At 43.3% G+C, this 17,140-nt stretch overlaps 3 protein-coding genes across 4 annotated transcripts; 2 read left to right on the top strand and 1 right to left on the bottom strand.

The window, feature by feature from the left end:
• The first annotated feature begins 534 nt into the window (after positions 1–534).
• LOC115673681 (short-chain dehydrogenase reductase 3b-like) lies at positions 535–2,200 on the top strand. Its single transcript, XM_056314824.1, has 2 exons — positions 535–643; positions 1,214–2,200. The coding sequence occupies exons 1-2, from the start codon at positions 630–632 to the stop codon at positions 1,986–1,988; spliced, it is 789 nt and encodes a 262-aa protein (XP_056170799.1). The 5' UTR covers positions 535–629; the 3' UTR covers positions 1,989–2,200.
• A 4,351-nt stretch (positions 2,201–6,551) lies between these two features.
• LOC115673412 (uncharacterized) lies at positions 6,552–10,787 on the top strand. 2 transcript variants are annotated; one of them, XM_030595573.2, is made up of 8 exons: positions 6,563–7,264; positions 8,580–8,613; positions 8,848–9,087; positions 9,462–9,551; positions 9,951–10,016; positions 10,108–10,199; positions 10,285–10,332; positions 10,425–10,787. In XM_030595573.2, the coding sequence occupies exons 1-8, from the start codon at positions 6,921–6,923 to the stop codon at positions 10,540–10,542; spliced, it is 1,032 nt and encodes a 343-aa protein (XP_030451433.1). In that variant the 5' UTR covers positions 6,563–6,920; the 3' UTR covers positions 10,543–10,787. The 2 variants fall into 2 exon arrangements, with proteins under 2 accessions (XP_030451435.1, XP_030451433.1); XM_030595575.2 differs by lacking the exon at positions 8,580–8,613 and having other exon boundaries at positions 6,552–7,264.
• Positions 10,788–13,742: 2,955 nt separating this feature from the next.
• On the bottom strand, positions 13,743–15,264 carry LOC115673572 (peroxidase 5-like). The gene is made up of 2 exons (XM_030595786.2): positions 15,025–15,264; positions 13,743–14,880 (listed from the first exon to the last, which is right to left on the bottom strand). The coding sequence occupies exons 1-2, from the start codon at positions 15,262–15,264 to the stop codon at positions 14,107–14,109; spliced, it is 1,014 nt and encodes a 337-aa protein (XP_030451646.1). The 3' UTR covers positions 13,743–14,106.
• Between the last annotated feature and the right edge of the window lie 1,876 nt (positions 15,265–17,140).

Below are 17,140 nucleotides of genomic sequence, written 5' to 3'. Positions count from 1 at the left end.
GGGGATTTCAAAGAGGGCTCGGTACGTCGAGAATACGCCATCTCGCAGAGCCATCGTCATCGCCCATGGGTCTTGTGCTGCACACAGCGCAAGTGGATTCACATGCCCGTCGCAACGCCATCCCCCAGAGCATTCGTTCATCTTTTATATGGCGCAACTTGCCCTGCAAGTGGCTTTGCATGTTCGTGGCACGAAGCAAATATTCAAACACAAGGTGCAAGCTCACTCGCCCGAGAAGCGCCTCAAAACTTCCAAGGACACAAACCCTAATAATAAAAACTCCCGAGACAGATCAACGAGAGGGGGGGTTCGGGGCTTTCGGATCCCACGTCAAGTCAAGCCGATATAATAATGGGGGGAGTTGACTCGAACGAACGGCTGATCCGGAATGTAGACGTGAAAGTTGCAATAGAGACCGAATTAAACGAACCAAAATGGAGATTATAATAGGCCCCGCCCATGTCGAAATCGCATATGTCATCCTCCCCGCATTCCTCGAGCTCCGGGCCACGCAGTCTCCCCTCCCCCCCCTATAAATTTCACCCCCCCAAAAACGCCGAATGCTGCAGAACGAATAGCAGATCCGAATTCGGAGCATCTTCCGCAGCATAGTCAAATCATACGGTATCATGTCTAAGCCGAGGTAAGGCTCGAGAGCTTCCTCTTTGTTGTTCCCACGTAATTTCTTGCTCCTTGAACGGGTCCGGTCCGATTGGCTTGGCATTTTATAAGAACGCTTCTTCGTTTCTTGCTTGCTGATTTGATTCTATGACGGGATTAAATTAGCTTTTGCACATGAATTTTAACGTTGTTGGTGCGATTTGGGCATTACCCTTTTGTTCATATGTCGTTTATTTGTCATTATTTGTCTAAATTATGTTCGGACTGATCTTGAAGAGAAAGGCAGAAGATTTCACAGAGTCGACAAAAAAAAAATTCCTCTTTGCCTCACAAAAACAAAAAATAAAACGAAAAAGATTGTTTTTTCTAAAAGCTCAAAGATACCATTCAACCCATAATCTTTTTTTTTTTCGTTTGCTAATTATCCCTATTTTTAACTTTGTATTAGATATTAGCATTTCTCCGTTCAAAAACTATAATTATGGTTTTGTTATTACCTTCTTCTTCTTTTATTAATTATTACTAGCTTAATTGGTTTCGTAGTTTTTGAAAAAGAAAATGTCTAAAATAAGTAGGTTTTCTGATTACTCAGGTTGGAGGGAAAGGTTGCACTGGTGACCGGTGCAGCCAGTGGAATCGGCGAGGAGGCTGCGCGGCTGTTTGCAGAGCACGGCGCCATCGTCGTGCTCGCCGACGTCCAAGACGAGCTCGGCCAAAAGGTGGCCGACTCCATCGGCGACCACCGCGCGTCCTACCACCACTGCGACGTCCGCGACGAGTCCCAGGTCGAGTCCACCGTGAACTTCGCGATCCAAAAGCACAAGAAGCTCGACGTCCTCTTCAGCAACGCCGGCGTCATCGGCCCCCTCCACGGGATCCTCGACCTCGACCTCGCCGCCCTCGACGCCACCGTCGCCACCAACGTGCGCGGCGTCGCCGCCACGATCAAGCACGCCGCCCGCGCCATGGTCGCCGGGGGGACCCGGGGGTCGATCATCTGCACCGCCAGCGTGGCGGCGGCGCTCGGCGGGGCGGGGCCGCACGCGTACACGGTGTCGAAGCACGCGCTGGTGGGGCTGGTGAGGACGGCGTGCAGCGAGCTCGGGGCGCACGGGATCCGGGTGAACTGCGTGGCGCCGTTCGGGGTGGCGACGCCGCTGTCGTGCGATGCGTACGGGCTGACGCCGGAGGAGGTGGAGGTGAACAGCGCGGCGGCGGCGAACCTGAAGGGGGTGCGGCTGAGGGCGAGGCACGTGGCGGAGGCGGCGCTGTTCCTGGCGTCGGACGAGTCGGAGTACATAAGCGGGCACAACCTGGCGGTGGACGGCGGGTTCACGGTGGTGAGTCACAGCTACGCGGCCATGTGAGAGGATGAGTGGTGAGCTGGCATTCCGCCTGTGCGAGATGCGGGTCTTTTGGGATTCTTTTTTCTTTTTCTTTCGGGAAAGTATTTTGATGGGTCAAAGTCAAACCCGGTGACCAGGCTTGCCATGTGCATTTTCTGTGTTAAGTGAGCTTTGTTTTTTCAGCTCAACTGCTCACTAATGAAGTAATGGAGTGCCTCTCCTCTTTTTCCGGAGATTGCTTCTTTCTTCTTTTAACTACATTGGGATTACAACACCAGCACAAAAATAGAGATTAAAAAGGAAAGACCAAAGCATTCCGACTTTGAGGAAACTCCCATCAAAATTTACATGTCGATAATATTCACAACTTATAACTCACCAATCGAAATATTTGTTAGAACAAATTTCATGCAACCAAAGTCAGAGGAAAATGTGACAATGTCTTGATATTCTTATCCTCACTTCTTCTTTCCCTACGTATACCCCCACAACTGGCACCTCATGCCATTCATATGGTCACGGTGCGGCGCCCTTCTTTCGATCCATCTCCCCTGGCTCTCTTGTACAAATTAGAGGTTGTCAACCTTTCATATGGAGGGCCCACCACCTCCTCTATTTGAGATTGTTGAAGGTTGACAACCTCGAATATAGGAATGGTCGGTTTGGTCCGGTTATGGAACCGTTCACTTAGGGTTTGTTTCACATTTTATTAATTTTTATCAATGAATTTATGTTAATAAAGTTTACTTATGGTTTAGTTCATATTTTACTAATTTTTTTGAAGAAATAAAAAATTAAAAAAGTATATGTAGTTTGTCCGGTTCCTCCTTAAAACTGGACCGTCCGGACACTGGTTCCACTTTTAGGAAACGGGAACCGGACTGACATTTCTGAAGAACCGGACCAAATTGGCTAATTCGGTCTGGTTCGGGTGGTTCTCGATTTGGGCAGTCCATTTTGCACATCCCTACTAGAATCAGGAAGGGAGAGAGAGAAGGAGAGAGAGCGACGAAGTGAGAGAGTCTAAGTGCAAAAGGAGAGGTTGTGTCGGATAGATGTGTGTAGAGTTGGAAGGTGGCGCGCCTGGGTGGGGTTGCCGATGGCGGTGCCGGTCTTGGCTTGTCCACTGGGATGAAGAGCAATGAACAAGGGGGAAAGTTGTTTGGGCTGGGAAAGGAGATGGATAAGTAACATAGTAGGATTGAGGTTTTTTGATGAGGTAAATCTCAATTGTTGAATCTATTGTTCGATGATACTTCAACTTTGTATAGGATCCATTCAAGATGTAAGTTTCTTCAATAAATTGAAATGATTTCAATCAGAGAAAGAAAGGAGAGAAAAATGGTTTACAAAGATAAGCTAAGACAATTTTGATTGGAGAGCCTCCTATGGTAATATTTATTGAATCCCGATTAGAGGATAGGAACATAACATGTTGAGTAGACTCGTTAAACGGGTGGGTTGCGGCTAAGTCGAAAATGGTTCAATTCGAATTTACTCATTTAATCCGTTTTGATTCATTTTCATGCAATAAAATTTAGTGACCCGCACTCGATCCAACAAATACCCGATCATATCCGACCTGACCTGTCCGACCCATATTGTTAAAACACTTCTATATTTAAACTAATATAGGAAAACTCGTATCCAAACTGAGGTGGGAACATGGAGCGAGCGAGCGCGAGATCAAGTGTGGGCGAGAGAGAGTGAAAAGAGAGTCATAAATGTAGGTTGGGTCTAAGTAAGTTGTGAACCCATTTAACACTCATATTATTTTTAATTTTACCATTATAAATCCATTTATGACCCATCTACTAAATATTACTATTCCATATAACAACTAAATCTATCAAATATGGGTTAAAATTCGACCAAAAAAAATATGGGTTAAAAAATGGGTTTATGACCCATTTTGATAGATCTAATGTTGAGATTGGTTGAGTACTCTTAAAAATTGCAACAATTTACGTCGTTTTTATGTTTAGTAATGACATTATTTGATCTAACAAGTGGACACGTGGCCAATGGCAAACGCGACCGCAATATCAATCACGAGACATGTTGATCCAAAGCTTTTGTAATGAAGAAAAAGTCTACTATTTACATGTTATTCGCAAAGTCAACTACGAGATTACCCTTTGATGGAAAAGTGCGAAGAAATCGATTGTAATTGAGCAATAAATGAAAATGCAGAAAATTTCGACACGACCCTGTGTGCTGACAAATCATGACAAAAACACATAGTCATCGTCTAACCGCGTTTCAAACTTTTTAGATAAATACGCGAATTTAATATTCATGTATTCCAATACAAGCTTGTATTGCTGAAATTAAAGTCTATTCATCAAGAACTCTGCTGACGGAGCTGGGATTTGTGACTAATCGGGAAACGAATTAACTAGAAAAAAAAAAAGAAAGAAAAAAATAGATGTTATATTTTTTTTAAAAATTGGGAGTCGTTGACAAAAAGATGAGAGAGCCTTTGAGAGGTTGCACACACGGCAGTGTTTATAGTTATGAATGTTTGGTAAGGCACGCATTGATATAAAATATTGCTAGGACGGAATTGTTTCCACCAAAAATGTTAATTCTTTTAGGGCGCGAATGACAACATTTCTCTTCTCCGACCTCATTTTTGGCTAGAAATAGAAAAATCTATCTCTCTTTCTCGGACGAGTTTCTGAACAAAAAGTAGCGTTTAATAACGGTCTAAATTTATGTTCTCGTAATAGAAATTTTGTTTGATAGTTATTCTTAAATTTTTGTTCAAGGCGGTGGGCAAGCGGTGGTGGACGGCCGGCGAGTGGCGAGTGGGCGGCAGTGGGTGGCAAGAGTGAACAATAAAAAAGAATTGTTATTTCGATTCCAAAAATTCAAAAGTAAAAAATTTTAACTTCTCATTTCTGTTTTAAATCTATTTTTGGGACAAAACTTGTCCCAAAAAGAAAAAAAAATGAAATTATTTTAACAAACGGATTTATATTCCAAACCTGTTTTCGAGAACAAAAAAATTAAAAAAATAGGGAAACAAAATGGTTATAATTCTCGCCCTTAATGACCAAACTAAAAGGTTGCACACACAGCTGCATTTTTTTTCGACAAAAAAAGCTAAAAATAATAATTCATTTTCATGAATTTATTAACAAGCATCCTTGCTTGTTCAATAGATTAAAGAGAAAATGACATAAACAGTTCATAAACTTTGACTTAATATGCAATTTGGTTCATGAACTTTTAATTTGTTCAATATAGTCCATGAACTTTAATCCAATGTTCAATGTTGTCCATAAACTTTCAATTTGTTCAATATGGTCCTTGAACTTTTGGTACATGTTCAATATAGTCCTTGAACTTTATAAAAATGTTCAATGTAGTCCTTCCATTAATTCAAGTTTATGGACTAAATTGAACATGTACAAAAAATTCGATGACCATATTGAACAAATTAAAAGTTCAGAGACCATATTGAACATTAAGCTAAAGTTTGGAGACTACATTGAACAAATTAAAAGTTCAGGGATCAAATTACACATTGAGCTAAAGTTCAAAGACTGTTTTTGTCATTATCTCTAGATTAAACAAGACAAGTTTACGATCTTCGAAACAATGACGTTTCTTATGATCGACGCATTGGAAGTGTATCATTCCTTATTGAAGTGAGTATGATTAACAAAGTACCGTTACGACAGTCGTCCACATAACCCCATTTTTAATCTAATAATTGATGTCCCATCTTCACATATATATCGCCGCCCATCCAGTAGTAATTATGAAATTATCAGTTTTCCTTTGATATTTTGCTAAAATTGATAAATGACCTAACAAAAATCTTCTCTTTTCCAAGAAAAGTATTTCAAGCCAAGAAGAAAATAAAAGGTTTTTATTACAAGAGGAAAAATTGTCCAAAAAGTCACATATTACATGTTTACCAATTCAGTTCTAAACTTTTTAATTTTGTCAATTGAGTCATAAACATTTTCATTTCTTACAAATTGAGTTCATCCTGCCAATTTTGGCCGAAAGTGCTGACGTGGATGCCGGCCGGCTTACATGGCGTCAACGTTGACGATTTTTAATAATATATTAATATTTTTCAATTTTTGAAACCGGCCAGAGGAGAGGGCTAGTGAGGTCGACCTTGCTGGTCTCGGGCAAAGCTCGCCCCCACCGATCATTAGCGAGGTTCGCCTCGCCATGGTTGGGCGAGATTGGCCTCACCGGCCCTCCCTTCTAGCCTGTTGCCAACGTTTGGCAACTGGCTGGAGGAGGAAGAATGGGAGAAAAGAAAAAGAAAAAGAAAAATAAAAAATTAATATAAAAGAAAAATGAAAAATTTTAAAAACATGTCATTAAAAATTCTCGACGTCTGCGCTACGTAAGCCGATTAGTAATGGAAAAGTTCAGTACCGAATTGACAAAAGTGAAAGAAGCGGAGGACTTTTTGGGCAATTTTTCCTATTACAAGAACACGGGAGAGAAACACGTGTATGGACGTGATTGACGCTACAAAAACCTCGGGCCTTTCTCGTCCCCGCAAGTTTTCTCCGGGAATTTTACCGAAACTGCCGCATTGCCAATTTTCCGTCAATTTCCAGGAGGATTCTGTCACCACCTGCCGATTTCTTCGTCACGTCGTTCTTCTCCTTCTTCTCCTCCTCCTCCTCCTCCTTCAACCACAATGACCAGGCCACCACCACCACCATCCTTTCTTCCTCTTTCTTTCTCCTCCCTGCCCGTTCAACTCCCACCCGACCCAACGGTCAAAACTACCGTTCCTCTCCAGCACCGCCACCACCTAAAGGCAACGATTGAAAGAGAAGAAAAAATAAAAGGAAAAAGATCGAAGCTTTCATCACCCCCACATCAATGGCGGCGTACCCAGGTCCTCTTCGATAGCCCCCTTCCGCCTCCCCCTCTTGCCCGACCGAGGAGAAGGAGAAATTAGAGGGGCCGATGGGTCTCGTGGTGTCCTGGTACGGCGCCGTCTGCGTCGGCATCGTCGCCGTCTCCTTCCTCGGCTCCTTGTGGGTGATATGGAGGAAGGAGGGCGGGTCGCGATTGGACGACAATGCCATCTTCCAGAGCTTGCTGTCGGGTCGACCCGAGACCGAGGGTCGCTACTCGGTGGCCAAGCCCCGGAGCCACGTCGACTCTTCCTGCCTGTGGGCCAGTTGCTGGCGAGGGGTGCATCCCGGTTGGCTGTTGGCGACCCGGCTGGGCTCGCTCGCCGTCATGGGAGGCTTCCTTGCTTGGGACATTGTGGAGTGGGATGCCACCATTTTTGTTTATTACACCGAGTGAGTTTGTGTTTCTTCTTCTTTCTTTTTTTTTTTCGGATTTAAGTGTTGCAGCTGAGGAGTTTTTGAGGGGTGGGTTGTGTTGTGCTGGTCTTTTTGTTGACTTATGTAGGGATGTGATCCTGTGAGTGATGACCTATTGGAAATGGATTTTGTGCGAATGGCATTTGATCATCGGCTTTGAATTGGTTAGCTACATGTTAGTAGAAGGTTGATTAGTGAGATCGTTCTGACTTACCATTGTGCATATGATCCAATCTATTAGAGTAGTGTCGCCTGAAAATGAATGCATCTCTAGATCCGGCAAAGGGTTGCTGGACGAAGAAGTTAGTGTTTCAATTGTGTAAAACAGTAGGCCAAAGGGTTGCCATTGAGTCACTGCCTTCTACGAGATTCTGGCTAGCTGAAATAAGCATTTCTTTCTGGGTCTACTTGTTACGGATGATCAGGGATTTGCTGGTCAGTAGTCACATTATGTGTTTCGCAACTTGAATCCACTAGCAGTCTCATGGTTAGTCTTGCGGAAATGTGAAGAGACCAGGAGGAACTAAGTACAAGTTCAAGAGGAGTTAGCTACTTGCCATTTGACTTTTTCTCTTTTGTTCACCTTTAGATTCTCATCGTCTCATATCCACCCCTCTTTATGGCTCTTCAATTCCATAACTTCATTGACGGCAGGCTTTTGCTTAGAATGGATTATCTCAATATGTTTGCTTGATCTTGCATCTGTCAAGATATGTCTGTGGAATTTTGGGTAAATCTCTGTCTTCTGTGGGTCTAGGGATGAAGCAGCTCTTCTTTCGTTCCAACGTCATGTTCTGATCTGTCCTCTGACACTACCTTCCAGCTATTTGGTTTGCTTTATCTTGCCTGTACTGATATAATCCTGCCAGACTTTCTTCATATTACTTCTAAAAATTTGGGGTTGTTACCCATAGAGCAGCTCTTTTGTGTCTTCATCCAGCCATTTTGGCATGAGTAAACAGGGGCAATGTAAAACAGTAATTCACTAATTACGGCCTAACCGACCTTGATCATGTAAAGCTTCTCTAGCGTACGAGAGTGCTTTCCTTTGCAGTATCTTCTCTGTCAGTAAATTTCCATTTCAATCGGGTTTTGCATTTTCTCGGATGGCAACTGAAAAAAGTGTCAAATTGTGCAAGATGTGAGCCTGCTTGTGATGTGATGAACTAACTGCAGACTTTATTAGCACTTGACATCTTTCACTTGTAAGTATTAGGAATTCTCATGTTTATTAGACAGTGAATGCAACTGTAGCAGCAATCACTCACCAATCTCCACTGGAATTGTGCAGGTGGACTTTCACACTTGTCATGGTCTATTTTGCAGTATGTTCACCAACTTCCAAATGCTTATTTCCTCTTACTTTTTGATAGAATTTCCCTTGAGAAGTTTTTGTTTTGGAAGTAAATGTAGTAGTCTTAATGAGTAACTTCCATGTAAATATGCCACCGCAGAATTAGAAAACCAAAATAACACGTTGGGTGTCTAGCATGTGTGTTGAGTCTATTGACATGCTTGTTTGAAGCAGCTCCTGCTAATGCAGAGCCCTTTTGATGTAGCTGGGTACTGTTGTTTCTGCCTATGGATGCTGGGTGTACTCAAGACAACCTTCCACTGGAAATGGGTTGACGGATCAGCTTTTGGGGAGAGATTTGGAAGAAAATCGAATTTCAGCCGCTAATAATTACGGGGTAAAAGTAGTGGAAACTCGGGTTAGTAAATTGAGAAGCCGCTACACGGAAGAGGAGATTTTGCAAAGAGCTGGATTTTGGGGATATGTCATGCAAATTGTATATCAGGTTAGTTCATCCTGAATTTAAATTCATGTTCTTCAAAGCATGTTCAGACAATTAGCTTCAAACAGTTGCTTCTTCATTGTTACATACACAGTTGATTATGCAATACAGTATACTTGCTCATTATCTGATAAACCTGTAGCCGTAACATCTGCCTTGGCTTTAACCTCCCAGAGTCTAGTTTCTTTATCTACTTGTTGAATTAATCTGATCGTGCCCAGAGTTTACTGATCAAAAGAAACAAAGTTGGAGTTTGTTACCTGTAATTTGGTTTGTTGCCTTGCAGCCTATCTCGTTTAAGGTTAAGCACTTCACGAGTATGTTCCTCTTCTTTATGATGTGGGTCATGGTAGAAACTGATACATGTTTTGTTATAGACCAGTGCAGGTGCTGTTATTCTCACAGATGTCGTGTTCTGGTGCATAATCGTGCCATTCCTATCAAATGCTCATCTTGGACTAAATTTGGTGAGTGTTGTACATTGTCTACGTCAGGTTCTGTCCATCAGAATTTGAAATTAGACCCCCAGTCCAAGGGCTTTCACCTTCCACACTTTATGTGCTCTGTGTAAAAGCCACTAATGCTTGTAATAACGGATCATATCTGATCTGATATCATTGGAATTTGTCATTTGAAGACCACATTTTAGAAAAGTAAATGATCCAAAAACACAATTCAATGAAACCAGTCTGCCTCAGGTTTTACAGTTCATAACTTTTGTCGGTCCTGCAGATGATATCAGACTTCTCTGAAGTGCAACATAAATTCATCTTGTTCAATATGCTCCATGGCCTTGGTGCTCTAATCATAATCGAATCATATTATTGTATACTCTCCATTGAGATGTTTAATGCTTGATTTTGCAGTTGATGGGCTGCATGCATACATTAAATGCGTTTTTCCTTCTGATTGATGCTTCACTCAACAGCCTTGTAAGCATTCCTTCACTCAGAGCCTACTGGTTCAACTAAATATGAGAGGTCAGATTGAATTAACATTGCTCATTTAAACCACTGTTTTCAGCCATTTCCTTGGTTCCGGCTTGCATACTTTGTCCTCTGGAGTTCAATCTATGTTATCTTTCAGTGGGTCATACATGCATGCGGTTTCTCATGGTAAGCTAGTCTTTGTCTCTGGCTGTTCTTTCTACTATCGAATCACTTCTAATGTTGCAGCTAACGTAACTATCGACATTTGCAGGTGGCCGTATCCATTCCTCGAGGTATCATCACCTTGGTCTGCTGTCTGGTATGCTGTCTTTCTCGAATTAATCTTTGGCATTTAAAATGATATGCTGCTCCGAGTCGAAAAAATCTCTAACCAGGTCATTTATGCAACAGGTATTTTGCCGTTGCTGTGATTCACGTCCCATGCTATGGCCTATGTGCATTAATCATGAAGTCGAAAAACTCGATTCTTTCCAGATTGTTTCCCCATTCTTTCACAAGGTCATACTAGTTTCTTCTTCTTGTGACGTGGTATTGGGGCATTTTCGTTTGCCTGTGTGTTTGTTGTATAGAAAAAGGAGAGATTACACGAAACACGATTCATTCTCTCTAAACGCTGTGAATTCAACACCCCGTCAGACTGTTTTTTAGAGATTGAACGGGTGCTTTTGAGCGTTAAACTAATGTAAAGACTTTCTACACCGAAGCCATGTTCTTGTTGTCCAAAAGAGAAGAAGAAGAAAGCCATTTTCTTGGTGTTTTTTTTTGTTCATATTTTGCTTCTTTAAAGCAAGCACCCACTATTTCACATGCAAGCAACTAAATAGATCAGATAAAAAGAGGCCTTCTAAGTTCTAAATTCTACATTAGGGTATGGTAATTTCCAGTGGCATCACAATTGCATGGACTGGGATGTTCTAAGTTTAGGTAGGCACATTGACATGTTAAAACTTCTAGGGGAAGTAAATTCAGTCTTAGAATATTTTTTCCTCAAAATGGTTGACACATTTTAAAGTAAATTGACGACTTAGATTACTCAGTTTCGCAAAATATCCTCCCGTTTTGTGAAAATTCCCTCACGCATACCAGACCCAAATCGCATTGTTTCTGTGCTCTCTCCCTTTGCATACCAACTACACCCCTGTGGCAGCGGCGGCAACGGATGGAACCGCGTCGGCGAGGGTTTGTGTCGGAGACAGGTGGTTAGGGCGGCGGTGAGCGCCTGGTAGTTGGGATTGAGGGAAGAAGAAGGAAGAAGGAAAAGAGGAAAATAAAAAAGACAAGGAAAAGAGAGAAGAAAGAGAACAGAATTATGTGAATTTTGCCTCTAAATTGAGAGAAGCAAAATCCCGAAACAAGCAGCAGCAAATTTCATGTTACATTTATATCAGCAAATCTCACAATACAAAAGAACGAACTCACACAGAATCAGAAACTCAATAAATCAAAGGCAAAACCACCCCAATGCTACATAAAAGAACATCATGTACGTAAATGCAGCTTTGATTCGTGGAGCTGCACTGTCTTCTCACCTCACCTTGTGAGTCTGTATGGACCTGAATGGAGCCCACGCGCACCCTGGCCTTCGCGAACTTGAGACTCCACACTTTGCTGTCGCCAGCATTGTCGGCGACCATATTGACCGTTGCAGAGCTCGAGAACAGGGTTTGGTCATTCTGCTACTCGTTGTCCAAACGGGTTGGCATTAAGTCCAGTGCCACCAGCGGATTGCTGCCTGTGTTTCCGCTCCGTGGCCTTAGGCAAATGGTCCGGAGGAAAGCCCTGTACTTGGCATCCGATGACGGATCATGGGCATCAGTTGGGACGCCAATCGAGTGCGCTCCCGAGAGTGTCACCATCTCGTCCGCGGACAGCCCTTTGCTAGCAAAAAAGGTCCACCAGCTGCTTGGTGTTGAAGGAAAGGGCGGCTGGTTCTGTAAGACGTGTCTTGGCGCAGGACGAGGCCGTCGAGGCGGCCGGCGGGACCGCATAGTTAATTCCTCCTAGCCGGTTTGCGCTGTCACAAGTGGGAAACACTGACATTCTCGGATAAAGGAGTCATTTTTGAGTGAACCAGATGGCTGTTAAGCATTAGCTCATGTGGGTCTTACGTCGGGACCACAAGATCCGACAAATAGGGTGAATTAGGTGCACAAGCACCCGGACCGCCCAACAGAAACACGTACGAAAGCCCATATCCATCGTGAAGCTATATGTCTAAATGGCAAGGTTCCTTCCAAAAGGAGTTTCCCTTGTTCCATTGCAGTGTAATTAGTCCGTCAGCATGCAGAGAAAGACGTGCGGTGTGAAGAAGTACATGCAATTGTTGCCAAAAAGGTGGCCTTCAGAGCGGCCCGTTATTTCAACCAAGGTGGGATACCCAGCCAACAATCATTTTCTGTTTATTAATTCCTCAGAAATGTATATGAAGAAGCTTGGCTCGCATTCCCTTTCCCCCTGACCGAACCGGTCATCGGCTGCCATTGCTCGACCTTTCTAGGCTATCACACTGCTCGACGAGCCCTGCACCATCTGCTCGTCCATCGAACCCAATACACTTGGAGATATCCGCATTCTCACTGAGCGAACACAGCATGGGCAAATGCCAACCCGAAGGCGGTTTGGAGGGATACCCAAGTCACTGGAAACTTTTCCAATGTTGACTTGACGGGAAGGAGCCACCCAAATCAAAATCCTCCCCGGCTTCGGGTTCTGAAAAGTGACTGCTTTACGAATCAAGGAACATGTTTATCTGAAAAGTGTCGTGCTCTGGTGCATAATCGTAACATTCCTATCAAATGCTCGTCTTGGACTGAATTTGGTGAGTGCTGTACATTATCTGCCTCTGTTTCTGTTTGCCAGAATTTGAAACTAGACTCCTATCCGAGGGCTTTCATCTTCCACATTTTTGTGTCCTCTATGTTAAAGCCACTACCATATCTGATTTGATAGCATTGGAATTTGGCATTTGAAGAGCAGGTTCAAGAAAAGTAAGAGATCCGAAAACACAATTTAACGAAACCATTCTGGTTTAGGTTTTTACAATTCATGACTTTTGTCGGTCCTGCGGACAATATCAGACTTCCCCGTAGTAAACTTGCATGTTTCCTTATATCCCACATAAACCTATCTTGTTCAAGATGCTCCGTGGCATCAGTGCTCTAACCGTAATCGATTCATATTGTGTACTCTCCATTGAGATGTTCGATGCTTGATAGTACAGTTTAATGGGTTGCATGCGTACATTGAATGCACTTTTCCTTCTGATTGATACTTCACTCAACAGCCTCGTAAGCATTCCTTCACTCAGAGCCTACCGATTCCACTAAACACGAGTGAACGTATTGTATTAACATTACCGTTTAATCCACTGTTTTCAGCCATTTCTTTCATCCCGGCTTGCATACTTTGTCCTCTGGAGTTCAATCTAAGCTATCTTTCATTGGGTCGTTCACGCATGCGGTTTTTCATGGTAAGTTAGTCTCTGTCTCCGGCTGTTGTTTTTGCTATCGAATCACTTCTTATTTTGCAGCTAATGTAACTATCGATATTTGCAGGTGGCCTATACAATCCTGAAGGTATCATCTTGTCGGTCTGCCGTCTGTTATGTTGTCTTTCTCGAATCCGTCTGTCATTTAAATGATATGCTTCTCACCGTACCTCCCCCAATCTCATTTTTTCTGTGTTCTCCACCTTTGCTCACCAACTACACCATGGTGGCGGCAGTGGCAACGGACCGCGTTGGCAAGGATTTATGTTGGAGACAGGTGGTTGGCGCGGCGCTGAGCTTCTGTAGTTGGGGTTGAGGGAAGAAGATGAAAAAGGAAAAGGAAAAAGAAAAAAAGAAGAGAAACGATCCCTAGTATGCTCATGAGTCATGTGTCCTTCTATGGGAATTTTGCCTCCGAAATTTGAGAGAAGCAAAACTCCCAAACATAAATAGCAACAAATTTTATATGACCTTAATATCAGCAAATCTCACAATACTAAAGAATGAACTCACTTGGAATCAGAAACTGAACAAATTGATATGAAACATTCTACATGAAAGAACTTCATGTGCGCAAATGCAGCTTTAATTCACAGAGCTGCACCGTCTTCTGACCTCACCTTGTGAGCCTGTGAGGACCTCAATGGAGCCCATGCGCACCATGGCCTTTGCGAACTTGAGACTCCAGGCTTTATTGTCGCGAGCATTGTCAGTGACCATGTCGGCCGTTGCAGAGCTTGAGAACAAGGTTTGGTCCGAAATCAATATCCCACGGTGATTCTGCAGATCCTGATAATACTTGTTGTCCAAACGGGTTGGCGTCGAGTCCAATGCCACCAGCGGATCGCTGGCTGTGTTTCCGCTCTGTGGCCTCGGGCAAATGGTACGGAGGAAAGCCCTGTACTTGGCATCCAACGGCGGATCATGGGCATCGGTTACGTTGTCAACAGCGTAGAGGCGCTCCGAGAAGACGGAGCAATGCGAGACGCCAATCGAGTGTGCTCCGGAGAGCGTCACCATCTCGTCCACAGACAGCCCTTTGCTAGCGAAAAGGTCCACCAACTGCTTCGCGTTGAAGAAAGGGGGCGGCAGGTTCTGTAAGATGTCGTCTTGGAGTGAGACAAGGCCGTCGCGGCGGCCGGCAGGAACCGCGTAGCTAATTCCTCCTAGCTGGTATGCGCTGTCGCGAGCAGCAAAGGCGAGGATGTCCGCACATGATACCGTCTTGGGGCATGAGGCTTCCAATCGGGCTTTCGCTTCATCAATTACCTCAAATCCTCGTAAGGTATGGCTTGCAAAATGTTCTCGTTCCGCCTTATTTCCGGGGCTGGAATTTAAGAGCACAGAAGCATCACAGCCCTGCAATCACAGTTTAACTCGGTTACCATTTAACAATCTACAATAACGTGACGCTTGTGGATAGAACTGAGTCTAAGCAGTATCTTTCCTTGCGCAGGTGTGTACGTAATTGGTTTGACATTGAGGGATTATCTATGACATTACCCTGACAAAACAATCATGGAACAGCAACCTAATGAGACCGGCACCGATGCCGGGGTTGCGAGAGACAGCCTTATTCACAGCATTCCTCACAATCACCTCCGCTTGTGGACACGTCGATTTGTAGAACCCCACTTTCAAAGCCGAAGACTTAGATGGAAGAGAAGCCATCGCAGACGTGGAGAGGAACATTATGATCGCGCAAGAGACTAATGCCGGAGCACCAGAGCTTCCGCGGCCCATTGAGCCTGTCATCGTTTTTGTCCAATAATATATTTGAAAGAGCTTAAAAAGAGTAGAATGTATGAGTGATCAACTTATGTTATGACTGTCAGACGAAGAAGAGAGAGGGATGAAGATGGAAAGGTGGTGAGAGGAGTCGATATTGCTCGACTGTTTATATATATGTCAGTGTGTGTCGTGTTATGTTTGGAAGAAGAGCGGGGGCAACAGATCTTATTCTAATGAAGCTGCCTGTGACTGTGTCCAGCCTTCGAAAGTGTCCAACCTATCGGATTTTCCTTCAAGTGTCTCGTTGAACTTGCTTTGCCATATGCAGTGTGCATGTCTGTTCTCCACCGCCCGTTTCTCTTTATCAACTTACCTTCTGTTCATTCTGTAGTCAATGGCCCCCCAAAAAGAAAAATTGAACAAATGATGTGGCTTCTTGGAAAAGATATTATATAGAGTATAATTGGATATAGCTTTTGTCGTGATAGTTTGAGTTCTTCTTTCTAGTTAGTGCTTGGCTTCTTCATAACTCTGCATGAGAGTAGGGGAAATCCATACTGGTCTACAAGAAAAACTAAAATCCGACCTAAGCCAAGTCAATGAAATCACAACCCTAACCAAACCAATAACTCCGACATCCTCCGTTCTGGTTTCAAACCGGTTTACGTCAAGCCTGTACGTAAACAAGAAGTTCGACCTGCATATTAACCATCGCAAAGGTAACGTGTGTTGCAGATATACACCAAACTGAACTAATCATTAACAATCCGTGGCAAGGTGGGACGTGCAGTGTTTGGATATCTGACGTGGCGTCGATTCGGTATTTGCTTTGATGCGTAAAATCGAGACACAACCTCTGTCTGGAAATAATATGTCGGTCAAACATACATCATGTACGTACACACAAGTGCAAAGCTCGAAATAAACTCGTCAAATATGATGCTTCCGCCGAGAATGTAATTCTGAAAGTTACAACACCCTTTAATAACGAAATTGAATGATACTTTCTTTCTGGGACCATACCTGTAAGCTCAGAACAGCTGAGTTCAAGGATCGTTCTCCTTTAACTCGGGAAAAGGACAAAGAATAAGATTTTAAAAAAAGCGAATGCTTAACTCTATATCCAGTATATTCCATACCAGTGCCGGCATAGAATGGATATTGGAGAATGCTTCCCTTAGTCCAAAATACAACGGTCTCCTGATGAACGGCAAGATCGGTAATCTTACGATGTAGTCACAAGTGTATTTTAGAATTGAAGAAGGAAAAAACACCACTACCTCCAGAACTGGATGATTATCCTCCAAATGATCGACTCCTCATCAATTTTTAGTCTCTTAACTGTGAAATCCGCATCTTCGGCTAACAAATAGAAGTGTAATAGAAGAGCCAATCTTTGTTGAATCGGATGCATGCTCACCGTTAGCTCATGTAAGTCCCATGCCGAGCCCACGAGATCCAATGGATTGGGTGAACTAGGTGCACATTGCGAAAAAGGCCGCACACGTATGGTTGTAATGCCAAAAAATCAAGTCGGCTCATTCGTCTTTATGTTGATCGTTACAGGCCTCTTGAGCGGCTCGTTATTTTAACCAAGACTGACACAATCAGCCATTGTTTTTCGTTTATTCATTCCGCAGATTATACAAAGAAGCTTGGCTCGCTTAATCGGACCATTCCTATCAAATGCTCGTCTTGGACTATATTTGGTGAATTTGTACATTATCTACCTCTCTTTCTGTTTGTCAGAATTTGAAACAAGACCCCTATCCAAGGGCTTTCATCTTCCACACTTTATGTCCTCCATATTAAAGCCACTATGGCTTGTAATAACAGGATCATATCTGATATCATTGGAACTTGGCATTTGAAGATCAGATCTAAGAAA

The sequence above is a fragment of the Syzygium oleosum genome, unplaced genomic scaffold (genome assembly GCF_021117445.2).
Source record: "Syzygium oleosum isolate NSW1041296 unplaced genomic scaffold, Sole_v2.1 Sole_v2.09, whole genome shotgun sequence".
NCBI lineage: Eukaryota > Viridiplantae > Streptophyta > Magnoliopsida > Myrtales > Myrtaceae > Syzygium > Syzygium oleosum.
The sequence above is the reverse complement of the archived record's forward strand: the minus strand, read 5'-3'. Positions and strand labels throughout refer to the sequence as shown.